Here is a 12,655-nt window from a genome sequence, read left to right as displayed (position 1 = left end):
AATTCTTATCAAGATAGTTCTTTTTTTGTTGGTGATCATTCTTGGTCAATAGGGTATAGGCCGGTTGATTGTGGCTTTAAGTAGGCTGCCACCTAACATTTGTTAGCTAAGTCATTATGAAAGCACTAGCTATATAAATTCCAAGTGGGTTTTTTGGTAGTGATAGGCTCGCTAGTGTGAGACTAGGGAGCTCTACTAAGTTTAGGTGATTCTAATAGACAGCCCAAAGGCATACTTGTAGGATACCGGCTCTCAGCGAGTCAATAAGCTTGGTAAACGAATACTAGACAGACGGCTAAGACATGTTTCTAGCATCGCAGTTTAGTCATGTCGGTTGGATAGGGGAATGAAGTCCTTCTTATAAGGGTGTGGAAACCTCTTCCTAATAGACGTGTTTTAAAACTGAAGCTAACAGCGATATGTAATAGGCCGAAGTGAACAATATCTACTAGCTGTGAGTTTGGACTGTTACATTCAACATTGACGACTTCGACATTTTCTTGCATTTCTTATGATATAAGTGTGTTAGTTGTCCTAAACTATTTCTAATAGCAGTGGATGATCCATGATTAGGTAGACACTATGCTTGAGTAAGCCTTGCTCCCTTTGGAGAATGGTGTTTTATGAACGCATGTGCTTTCTTTAATGTTGTTATTTCTTACCTTATTGGCATATATTGAATTAGCTCAATCTAACGGAAGTAACTTTTTAAGACAATGGATACGAATGTCTATTGTATGTGGATTGGTCAATTATACGTCGTTTTTTTTTCTATCAAAAAAATTGTTCTCGTTCACCTTTCTCAATCTTATCTTCGAATCCAATGGCTTATTCAATCGAGCAAGGAAAGCATTTTTTGCTTCCAACTTTACCCCATTTCGTCTTTCCTCCTTATTTCCCTACAATTTCGTCAATATAACCTGTCGATATAAAATATTTCTTCTTTTGAGGAATTCATCCCTATTGAATCATTCGTGCTCAAATGAAATACGAGTTGATAATTGATATAATGTCAACAATTTTATAATAATTATTTAATAATATGATATTTAGTAGTATTCAACCCATTATTTAAAAATAAAAATATAGGTAAATTAAAAAAAAAAAAAAAAAAACTGACTTTTTAAAATAATCTATTTATAAAATATTTGGTATTTGATTTTAAATTAAGTTATATGTCATTGTTTTGTCCATTCTTATATTAAATAAAATAAAACGGTTGTTTGAAGAATTTTCAGAACGGACAGCAAAATGACACAAAATATTATATTATGAAATGGACATGTCATTCATCTTCCAAATTAAACTATATATTAAATCAAATTATTCCAAAATTAGAATTATTACAAATTTCAAGGAATCAAATTATAAATTAAATTTGAGTCCCATCTATTTTAATGTATAAATTTAAAGCTTTCAATAATCATAGTAAATAAATAGTTGGCCACCCATTCCATTAACCCATTTGCCTGCTCGTTTGTGTTATTTAGCTGAACTATGTGTCGTTACAGATAAAACCACTATTCATGAAGCTAATCGACTTTTACATTTGGATCTGGTTGTAACGTTTTGTACATTTAATGACTTAAGAATGGCTTCGGAACAAAACCATTTTGGGGTATTTTGAAGTATCAATCGTAACATATCACAGCAAAAATGTTATTACCCCCGTACAGAAGAATTGTATATTTAAAATATATTTAAAATTCATTTTCATTTTCTAATGTTTTTATGTGAAATTATTGTTCTATTTAAAGATTTATAATTTTTTTTTTGTTTTTTTAAATTTTGTAATTTTGTGTGCCAAATATAAAAATAAAAAATGAAGAAAATAAAATAAAATCAGAACGAAAAAGAAAATCCAAAACATTTTATGTTGAAAGCGGTAGGCATCGTCGGCGCATTGTAGAATTTCTTCACAGGTAACTTTTAGGCGCCGGTTTCCGGTAATTATTCATTACGTGTCAATCTCTTATTGGCCTATGTAATTTCAGTGTCTTGTCATTTGATTTATCCCTTCCGTTTCGAGTTTAATTCCCTCTTCGCCTCTTTTCTTGCCCTTTCTCTGTTTCTCTCTCTCTCTCTCTCTCTCTCTCTCTCCGCCACTGAGCAGCCGCCGCCGTTCGAGAGGCAAAGGGAAATGGGGTCGATTCCCGATCCCGGTGAGTTGAGCGAGATGACTCACCCGAGCTTCGATGAGTTCCAAAGGCAGGCGTCTCTGATGGCGAGCTGTACTCTGCTCTGGAAGGAGCTGTCCGATCACTTCACTAATCTGGAGCAAGATCTTCTTAAGAAATCGGACGCACTGAGGCATAAAATTCAAACCCTAGACCATCAGACTAAGGAGTCTCTTGACGAGCTGGAGAAGCGCGAGGTTAGTATCCAGGGTAGTGTTCAGATCGCGCTTGGTAAGGTCGAGAAAAGTATGGAAGCGGCGCTTAAAGCTCTTGAGAAAGACGGCGATGAGAATGGTGAAGTCGATGATGGTGATGGATTGCTGTTGAAGCTGAAATCATTCTGTTTGGAAATGGATTCTAGTGGATTTTGGAGGTTCATCACTGGTAAGAAGAAGGAATTGGAGGCTCTGAGGGAGAAAATTCAATTGGCTTTAGCTGAATGCATCGATCCGCCGAGATTCGTGCTGGAGGCCATCTCGGAGGTGTTTCCACTGGATAAGAGAGTGGAAAAAAGTGATGGTGGTAATGATTTGGGCTGGGCTTGTGTTTTAGTGCTTGAATCGCTGATTCCAGTTGTTGTAGACCCAGTGATCGGGAAGTCAAGGATTTTGGTTACTCCTAGCATGAAAGAGCGCGCCAAGGAAATCGCTGAAACTTGGAAGGCGAGCTTGGAAGAGCGCGGTGGTATCGAGAATGTTAGGACACCGGACGTGCACACCTTTTTGCAGCACTTGGTTACTTTTGGGATTGTAAAGAGGGAAGATGTCGACTTATATCGGAAGCTTGTGGTTGGATCGGCCTGGCGGAAGCAGATGCCCAAATTGGCAGTATCACTTGGCCTTGGAGATATAATGCCTGGTATAATTTCTTGAATTTCACTCTCGTTTCATATAGAAGAACGATATGATTTCTGATCTTGAGTTTATTATAGAAACTAAACCATATATTCGCCTCTATTTTCCATTTCCATTTATCTGGTATGGGTTTTTGTTCTTGTTTTCATAAAGATCCAACCATGGCACTTTATGAGCAGAATGATTCGCAAAAGCGCATCAATTCACATTGTAATCCATCAACAGGAGCTTTTACGAATATTGCATGGAAAATTATAACTTAGAGATGGATTATATCGATAGCATAATCAATTTTTTTCACAAAATTGCTTATATTTGGGGCCGAGTGGTTCTTTATAGAACGAATTTGATGTTTTGGTGGAGTGGTTTCTTACTAGTTACCACCAAGTAGTTGAACATATGGGTTGGGAGTTAAAAGCAGCATCATGTTTGAATTTAGACCATCCAATGGTTTTCGTATATGCATTGGTTGGTAGCTTGATCATACTAAAACTTTCCCCATCTCTTTTTCTTTATGAATTACTTTCGTTGTTATTGTTATTATTACTATATCATGGAAGACATAACTGCAACGGGAGAGCCGCAGATGTATTTTTTATGCTTCTAAGCTGCTATCACGTGTAGATATGATTGAAGAGTTAATCAGCCGGGGACAGCAGCTTGATGCCGTGCATTTTACATATGAAGTTGGTCTTGCGGATAAGTTCCCCCCCGTTCCACTGCTGAAAGCTTATCTGAAGGATGCAAAGAAAGCTGCAGCTGCTATTTCTGAGGATCCAAATAATGCTGGCAGAGCAATGGTACATTTTACCTCATTTCTTAACTTCACCATTACTTCTTGAGATCAGTTTCTGAATTCTTGTAAATATCTTGCATGTGATGGCGAGGGATCATCAATGACTCCATTGGATTATGATATCTGAATTATGGTTTACATATATATCATATTTGACCATTTATTATAGACAAATCTTGTATGATTGAGGATATTTTGACTTCCATTACGGTTTATCATAGATACTATATAGACAAATATCGTGTATAATTGAAGATATTTTGACTTTCATTACGGTTTACCATAGATACCATATTTGACCCCTTATTATAGGCAAATACCTCGTATGATATTTAGTCTTCCATTACGGTTTATCATAGGTATCATACTTGACCTTTTATTATATGCAAATATCTTGTATCAATTTATTTCTCCTAAATAGAGAATTTCACCTCCATTTATTAAGTTGGAGTGATTTTAGTAAATATTCACACATTTATTACGCTAACATGTTTTTAGCGTGGCGATTTCGTTTTATATATATCTGTCTATTTGTTTGAAGGTGGAAGAAATTGTATTATAAGCTTTGCTATGAACTTTCCTCCTTTCTTGGTTCATTGTATTATTTGACCTCTGCAATGGTTTCTATATCATATATTAGGGGCAGTAGTAATTCGTATGTTTTCTTTTTTGTTTGTCGTAGCACCTTGCTGCACGAAAAGAGCAGTCCGCACTCCGAGCTGTTATCAAGTGCATTGAAGAATACAAGCTTCAGGCGGAGTTCCCTCCAGAAAACCTTAAGAAACGTCTTGAACAGCTAGAAAAGGTGAAGGTAGAGAAGAGGAAGCCTGCTGCAGTGCCTGCCAACAAGAGAACGCGGGCAAACAATGGTGGTCCTATGCCTCCTGCCAAGGCTGGTCGTTTGACAAATGCATATGTATCTTCATACCCAGCAGCCCCTGCATTTGTCAGGTCTCCCTCGCCCTCTCAGTACCCGGCCGGTGTCCCGCCCTACCATTCCCCACCCTCAATGTATGCCAGCAGAAGCCCACCTGCAAATCCTTATACTTACTCACCAGAAGCTGCTCCACATGCTGGATCGTTTCCCTCACCTCCAATGTCCTATCCTGTATATGGTGGTTACGGCAATGCAATGGCCCCAGCATATCAACCAGCTTACTATCGATAAACATGACTGATCTCTGATGATGGTAACTGCTGATTCTTGTTATTTACTTTCCCAATGGTTTGTCTGTAATACCTAACCATGAAACAGTAGCCATGTATGTGTGTTAATTGTGACTTGTTATGCTTCTTGCTTTTCGTGCTGAGAAGCCAAACTCTAATGTTGATCAAACTTTAGCTGTAGGGTTGATCGTGTAAAGCTATTAGGATGACCACGACACAACATTATAAAGTAGATCCTAATGTCATTTGGTCTTTAGTTGTAGAAAGGCTTGCCCTGTTGGTTCTACTAATCTCTTAATCTCTTTCTCGATCATGCCTTATCATTTGAAACAAACGCCATTGCCAATGGATGCATCCTTTTGTTGTCTCTCACGACCCCGTCACTAGAAAATTGAAAGGTTGTTCCATCCAAAATTCAATGCTCTCTAGTTATTTTTTGACTTGAGTAGATTCGATTGTCGTCGTCGTCATCATCGTTGACTTCAGAATTCCATCTCTGAATTGCTATCTCTGGCTATGAAGCAATCAATCTGATTCTTGTTGATATGAAGCTTAATCAAAGGGTGTAATCTCTGCATCCCATTTACTTGGCTCCTTTTTCTTGAATCCTCTCTTCAATTGTGACTCCTGAGCTATTGTTTGGAGGATGTGCAGCTTTTCTCAGGCAGAGGTTTGAATGCATGATTCTTCGTCGATATCGACAGTTTCATGAAAGCTAGGCCTAGGTAACTTAAAACGTTTCTATATTGTCTCAGACCATCTTTTCAAGAATAAATCAAACAAAAAGGGACTCTCCAACAAAAAATATGGTAAACTGCCTTTTCTCTCCAACAAATTACTAGTGTAAATTAGACATAATGGACTTTAATTAATTTTATAGGTTGAAATGTACTGATTCAACCGATTTTCGCTAACAACCTTGACACTTATTTGGAAGTTGGCCTGTTGGCTTGTGCATATCCCAAAAGATTATCCACAGTGGACTGAAATTACAGATCAATTTCGGATCTTGTTGATTCCACATAGATATAATTGGTTTCCACACGTTATACACTAACTTCGAACTTATAGTGGGCCATCCCAAATCGTCCTTGCAAATCTCTATCAAGTTTGAATAATCTATTTACGATTATTAGAGTACAAATCTCTATAGCTTTAGATGAAAATTGAGACCTAAGACAAGGTTGCAATGTTTGGATTTCAATTCTATTATAAATCATCTCAACCTGTTCTAGGTCTTAATTTCGTCTAACATTCTAATAGATTTTCATTCCTTACAAATTTGAAAAGAATAAAAGATAATTTTTTTAAAATCAAGAATAGTATTTAAAGCCTCGAGTATCGAGAATGCTGCCAAATAGTCCATTTCAAGAAAATAAAACTATCACTTTATGGGGACAACTTGACTAATAAACATTGATTAGCATATACTTAAAGCTTACCAATAATTTGAAGAGCCCACCAATGAATTCGAACTCTTCATATGGGAGATTTATCCGGAGAATGATTTGTAAGAAGATTACAACATAGGACAACACTGTATTAAATTTCTGTCCATGTGTAGCCATTTTCATCTATGTTTTCACATATTTACAGATAATCATGGATAGAAATGCTTACCAAGCGGGCAAGGACGGAGCAAGTACAGAAAAGTATCACCTTTGCACTGTTTCTCCAATTCTCCACCTCTCCACATCTTTAGACATGAACACAAAACAAGAGTTCATATTTCCTTCATATGGTATAGGAAATGATCAAACAACATGGGATGTACTGTACTCTACAATTACTAGCCAACCCATTGAGGCACAAACAACATGGGACTTGCAAATTCTAACTTGCATATTTCTACATCAGCAAAAGCCCTCAATAGTTGTCTTTTTTCATTAAAAAATTTCGAAAATTGAGCTAGATTTATCGATCTATGAAATAATAATTGTTATTATAAATCCATCAAGTTAAGCTCGAATTGACAATCAAACTACTATCGATACTTAACTTTGTTTAACAACAAAAAAAGTTTGTATTTCTCTAACAGTGCAAGAAAGTCCATGATGTAAGATAAAGAGTTATTGAGCTATAAATCAGATCCAAGAGAGAACCAAACTTAAAACAAGAATGGAAAAGGAAAAGGAAGAGGAAGAGGGTTAAGTTGTGAGTGAAAAATGTTGAACAGTTGGAAACTGTTATCCTTTTTGTAATTACTCAATCAGTGAAGTGGGTTGGCTTGATTCCCAAGACCAAACAAACACAGAAAGAGACAGTGCAAGAAACTGGAAGGTACAGAACTCAGAAACAGCCTTTTTTGAATGTTCAAAATAAAAGAAGAGATTCTGAATTAAATTGATCAACCAAAGAGCTTTGGAGTTTGGATCCTTATGACAATGAATGAATGAATGATTGATGTGGGTGATGATAGGGTCCGAAGATTTTTGGGTCCATATCTCTATCTACTTTTCTAACTCATTCACATCCTTTCTCATCTCTCTCACATTTTCACTACTTTTTACTCCATATGTTTCATACACGAGAGTTCCAAAAGTTCCCATCTTTTATCCCTAAATTTTAACACCATGAAAGATTTTTTCTTTTTGTTACTGACTGCTCGATTATGAACCTAAATCTGTCTTAAACAAACCATGGCTTGTCGGACTATAAATTTTTGGAAGAACTTCAAGTAGAAATAGTAGCTAAATCTATGGAAAGCAAACAAGTTTCAAACGAAGAAAATCACACTCATCCTGTTGCTAGATCAAGGATAAGCGGGAATCAGTGCTTTGAGCAGTGAATTTTTTTAATATATACATAACATCATTAACACAATTTCACGCCACAAAAGTTGATCAGAAGAATAATTTTAATATTTAAGATGAAATAAACAAATCTTAATCTTCTACCTAGTTGTAATGATATCCTAACACATGCTAACACCAGATATCATCTCAATCTTCATCCTTTATTTATCGAGAATGAAACTTTCCTGAAACAATTTTAAATAAAGTTCAAAAATGAAAACAGGGGTTTCAGAGAACTTTAAGAAACTAGATATATAACTGAACTTTTTAAGTTCTAGTCGGAATATGTGTATTGGTCTAAGATATAACAAATCCATTGAACTTTAGAAGGCATAAAATTAGCGAAACATAACACCTTTCCGTCGTGCTTTAGGAGCCGACGGGGGAGCGGAGGAGGAGGATGTTAACAAGCAAAGCAAAAGATCAGCAAAAGCTCTAACAATGAACTTATGGGTGTTTTTCGGATTCAACCGGAGATAGCACGACAAAAGCTCTCGCAAAAACTCAGAGTCGCTCCTCACACTCTCCAATTCTCGAGCTTCCACCATCTCCTGCATTGACCGCCGGAAGTCGGCGTAAGGGTCCATTGAATATTTGGGGACCTCTAGACCTTCAGAAACAACGACGTCGTGGGATCGGCGACGGGCGGTGGAGGAGTCACAAATGGAGTTGGAGCGGCCGGGGGAGGAGAAGAAGAAGCGGCGGGAGGCGAGGAGGGTGGCAAGGTCGTCGGAGATTGAGTCGTCGGCATCGGAGGAGGTGGAGAAGAAGCCGTCGTCGGCGAGGGAGGAAGGGGTGAGGGAAATGGGGTTGGAGGTGAAGTAGCAGTCGGAGGATGGGGAGTGGGCGACGGCGGCCGGCGGTGAGAATTTGAGTTTGGAGAAATGGAAATGTTTTAGGAAACGGTTGGACATTTTTTTAGATGACTTGGTTGCAGTAGAAAGAGTGGAAGATTTAAACAAAAAAGAGTGCGCACGTGTGTGTTTAATTTCTAAATTCCATTTTCACACCTCATTTTTTGTTTTAAGTTTTAAAATTTAAATTCATACATATTTCATTACTTTTAACTAACTTAATTTTTTCTTACATTCAAAATTGTCGGAACTTGGAACTCATGTTACTCGTAAACATGTAAAAATGTCACACATCATACAAACACAATCGGATAATTGGGTTTTCAAGCCGAGGGAGGAGAGAATTTCTAATACTCTCGTAATCTAAAAAATATCACCACACAGACCAACTCAATCAGATAATAGAGGTTTCAAGCCTGGAAGGAGAGAGTTTCTAATATTATCATAACGTGAAAAAAAAAAAAATGTCACACATCAAACAAACTCAATCTAATAATAGAATTTTCGAGCCGTGGAGAAGAGAATAATTTCTAACACTCCCATAATGTGGAAAATGTCAAGCATAGGATAAACTCAATCTAATAATATGGTTTTTAAGCCAAGAGAGGAGAGAAATTCTAATACTCCCGCAATGTGAAAAATGTCACACACTTAATCTGATGATGGGGTTTTAAATCACTGAGGAAGAGAATTTCTAACACTCTTGTATGTGAAAAATACAAACTCAATTAAACTCAATCCAATAATAAAATTTTCAAACCGAGGGAGGAGAGAATTTCTAATACTCTCAGTAATGTAAAAAATGCCATGCGTCAAACAAACTCAATTCGATAATAGGGTTTTCAAGCATAGGGAAGAGAGAATTTCTAATATTCTCATAACGTGGAAAATGTCACACATCAGACAAAGTCAATCCAATAACAGGGTTTTCCGACCGACGGAGGAGAATTTATAATACTCTGGTAATGTGAAAAATATCACACATTAGATAAACTCAATCCGATAATAGGTATTTCAGACCACAGAAAAAGAGAATTTCTAAATGTAAAAAATGTCACATCATACCAACTCAACTCGATAATGGAGTTTTCAGGCCAAGGGTGGAGAGAATCTTAGTAACTCTCACATGAATACTGATACTATCGTAATGTAAGAAATTTTTTCCCATAGTCAAGAGGGTGGATTGATTAAAAAAAAAAAGAAAAAAAAAAAGAGAGAACTCTAGAAACTAATTGAGGGGTCCATTGCTATTTGCAATTTGTTATATTTGAGGCCTGAGGGTGTTGTTTAGTACATGGACATTTCAACTGAGGGATTGATAGTACTGAAAGAGACAGGCAAGAGGTGATCAAAATTTGAAGCCACATGATTTGTTTTTTCTTTTAACCATTATTGTGTCATACAAAAAGTTGAAACAGTGACAGAAGACGCAAACTTTAGATGCACGTGGATTCCGACAGTGACGTTTCCTAAGGCCCAATATTTTCCTCCCACGGGGAAGAATCTATTGACCCTGTTGTTATATTTGCTTTTTTACTCAAACCAAAGCTTCCCAAATTTGACCTTAATCCTTGTTCAAAATATGCAAGGCAGTGAAAAAAAGTACCCACAAGAAACTGTGGATTTCTAAATTTTATGTGGGATTGTCATGCATAATGTGATGTTAAATTGGGTCAAAAGGGAGCGTACCAGTTGGATTGTGGTTGGAAAACAACGCAGCTTTCATCTTTTAAATGAACCTGCCCCTGCCTGCAGCTTTCGTATGGCAGCAGCCCTCCACAGGTACAGAGCCAACCCATTTCAGCTTCGCCACTTTTCCAAGTTTTCAAAACTGGACCGCCCATTGTTATATTCTATGCTTGCATGTGAAGCTTGGTCAATTCCATACGTCTTATTCACCTGTTCATTTTGGGCTAACATGGGATCTTCATTGAAACTCGTTTGTTGCCATCTTTACTGCAAACTTGGAACACTGCAAAACACACAAACAACAGACCAACTCAAAATGGTATAATACAACGAAACAACGCACCCCCATCACCACTCTCACGCTCACTGTGGTGCATTACTAACCTTCTCATTGGGCTTGGCGGCTTCTGTCATGGACTCCGCCACCCCACCACGATGGGCCACCTGCCTCGCATTGTTCCTCAGCTCTGCACTCATCACCCCTTCCGCATCCTGCTTCGTCGCCGCACCCTGAAATGTAGAGTCCGGACAATCATTTCTGTGGTAACAAGTCGTGTATTCAAACCATTTTTTAGGTAAAACTAATATGGTTCAACTTATAAGCGCAAGAAATCCTCATCTCGATTCCCAAAGGGGGATTCTGTGTTCAAATCCCAATATGTAACTGGATAGTCAGTTGATGGACTTTTAACTAAATTTCCAAGCCACGAGTAACTTAGTGAACACAAGAGTGAGAACGAGTGAAGAATATAAATAAATAACTAAGATGGTTTACAATATGATTAAACAATTATGACTCTGTTTACCATTTGATTTTTTATGGTCGGGAAATTAACCTAATATAATTGATTCATTTGTTTGGTTATTAGTTTTCAGAATTCTACGTCTAAATTTTGAAAACTACATAATTTTTTCTACCAGCACCATTAGGATGTCGTTCATCCAACCCCAGCATTGAAAGAAGAAGCCTACTGAGCACAGGCTGCGAGTCCAGCTGGTATCACGTCATTGCTCCCTGTTACCCTCACCTCTGCTGCTTGAATGGCAGCAGCATCGCTCTGCGGTTTATCACCTGCAGCATGAACGGTCGCTTCAAGGGCTTGTCCTATGGTGACCGCGTTCTGCACTGCTATGACAACTAAAATAATGGGTACAGGCTCCACAAACTGCCCAACGATCTGCACTGAGAAAGAAACAAACCAAAATCAATTATAATTAATGCACACTGGAGTAAGTTTGAGATTCGAGCTTAATCAAAAGATAAAACAGAATTAAAATGTAGTTAAAAATCTTAAAAAGAGGACCTGTCTGGCCAACTGTATCAGTAATGATGCGATTTCCTGGGATATCGGTGTCTTCAACAGCAACTCCTTAGCTCTGGTAGCATCAGTTACATCCTCGAGGCCAACGAAGCCAAAACGGCAGGGCCGCCCTACTGGGTTTGACTAAACACCATGGTCTCGGCGGTTGCATCATGTCAGCGTCCACGGGTAGTATAACCTTGGAGACAACGTCTCCAGAGACGTTGAACAACACCATAGGTTCTAGCTGTTCGTGGCGGCGCGGCTGTTCTTGACATTTGTTTTCATAAAGGATACTTATCTGAACAGATGGAGGAATGTTGCAGGTCGAGGAGAGGGACTAAAACGGTCGTTGAAACTTGGGTGGGGTAGTTAATGACACGTCGGTTCGACCAGACACGTGTTGAATCCTGATAGCTCTATCTTACAGGAATCAAGCTGTTCAGTGCCAGCATGTCACTGTGACAAATGGCAGCTGATAAGTAAGGTGCTTTTTCTTTTTAGCTACAGCCCACTGGAGACGCCATTGAAGCTGAAACTCTTGCTGGATGTGGGACGACAGAATTGTCGCTTCAACATGAGAACAAGGCCAACAGCTGAAATATCTTCCATTTATACTTACTCTTCTTGACATGACAGAAAAGGAGAGAACAAATATTCTTAAGAACAACAAAAAGTTCGAACCCAATAGTGGAAATTACAGACTAAAAAGTAACCCACAGTTGGATATGGACGATTCAAAATTTTCATGGTCTACAGAGAAATTTCTAGTGCAAATGTTGAAAATGAAGAAGGTTTCGAGTAAGTTCAAGACGGTATTAGGGTGAAGTTTTCACCTCCATCTGTAACCCGCTCTCAGCGAGGCTGGCTCAATGAACCCATTAACTATTTCTACCTTTCAATTTTCTGAAACAAAAATGCTTTGAGATCCTCACCGTCTGTATGAAACTTACTTATTCACCACTAACCATCTCCCTACCAAGCCATTTTCCTGTACTGAGAATTCTCATGATCTTATTTCA

General features: G+C 37.9%; 2 protein-coding genes and 1 pseudogene across 2 annotated transcripts; 1 reads left to right on the top strand and 2 right to left on the bottom strand.

Moving 5' to 3' along the window:
- The first annotated feature begins 2,047 nt into the window (after positions 1–2,047).
- Positions 2,048–5,280, top strand: LOC111806859 (FRIGIDA-like protein 4a). The gene is made up of 3 exons (XM_023692361.1): positions 2,048–3,035; positions 3,656–3,831; positions 4,510–5,280. Exons 1-3 carry the CDS (start codon positions 2,141–2,143, stop codon positions 4,993–4,995), a joined length of 1,557 nt encoding a protein of 518 aa, XP_023548129.1. The 5' UTR covers positions 2,048–2,140; the 3' UTR covers positions 4,996–5,280.
- A 1,106-nt stretch (positions 5,281–6,386) lies between these two features.
- LOC111807582 lies at positions 6,387–12,561 on the bottom strand (annotated as a pseudogene).
- LOC111807581 (transcription repressor OFP12-like) lies at positions 8,041–8,799 on the bottom strand. The gene has a single exon (XM_023693363.1). It carries the CDS (start codon positions 8,701–8,703, stop codon positions 8,128–8,130), a length of 576 nt encoding a protein of 191 aa, XP_023549131.1. The 5' UTR covers positions 8,704–8,799; the 3' UTR covers positions 8,041–8,127.
- Positions 12,562–12,655: the final 94 nt, after the last annotated feature.

Source organism: Cucurbita pepo, chromosome LG12, assembly GCF_002806865.2.
Source record: "Cucurbita pepo subsp. pepo cultivar mu-cu-16 chromosome LG12, ASM280686v2, whole genome shotgun sequence".
Classification (NCBI taxonomy): domain Eukaryota; kingdom Viridiplantae; phylum Streptophyta; class Magnoliopsida; order Cucurbitales; family Cucurbitaceae; genus Cucurbita; species Cucurbita pepo.
The sequence above is the reverse complement of the archived record's forward strand: the minus strand, read 5'-3'. Positions and strand labels throughout refer to the sequence as shown.

Excerpts from the sequence above, each read along its gene's own strand:
- LOC111806859 (XM_023692361.1), top strand. The coding sequence starts at position 2,141 with ATGGGGTCGATTCCCGATCCCGGTGAGTTGAGCGAGATGACTCACCCG. Across the intron at positions 3,036-3,655 it reads CCTTGGAGATATAATGCCTG|ATATGATTGAAGAGTTAATC; the intron begins GTATAATTTCTT and ends TATCACGTGTAG. Across the intron at positions 3,832-4,509 it reads ATAATGCTGGCAGAGCAATG|CACCTTGCTGCACGAAAAGA; the intron begins GTACATTTTACC and ends TGTTTGTCGTAG.
- LOC111807581 (XM_023693363.1), bottom strand. The coding sequence starts at position 8,703 with ATGTCCAACCGTTTCCTAAAACATTTCCATTTCTCCAAACTCAAATTC.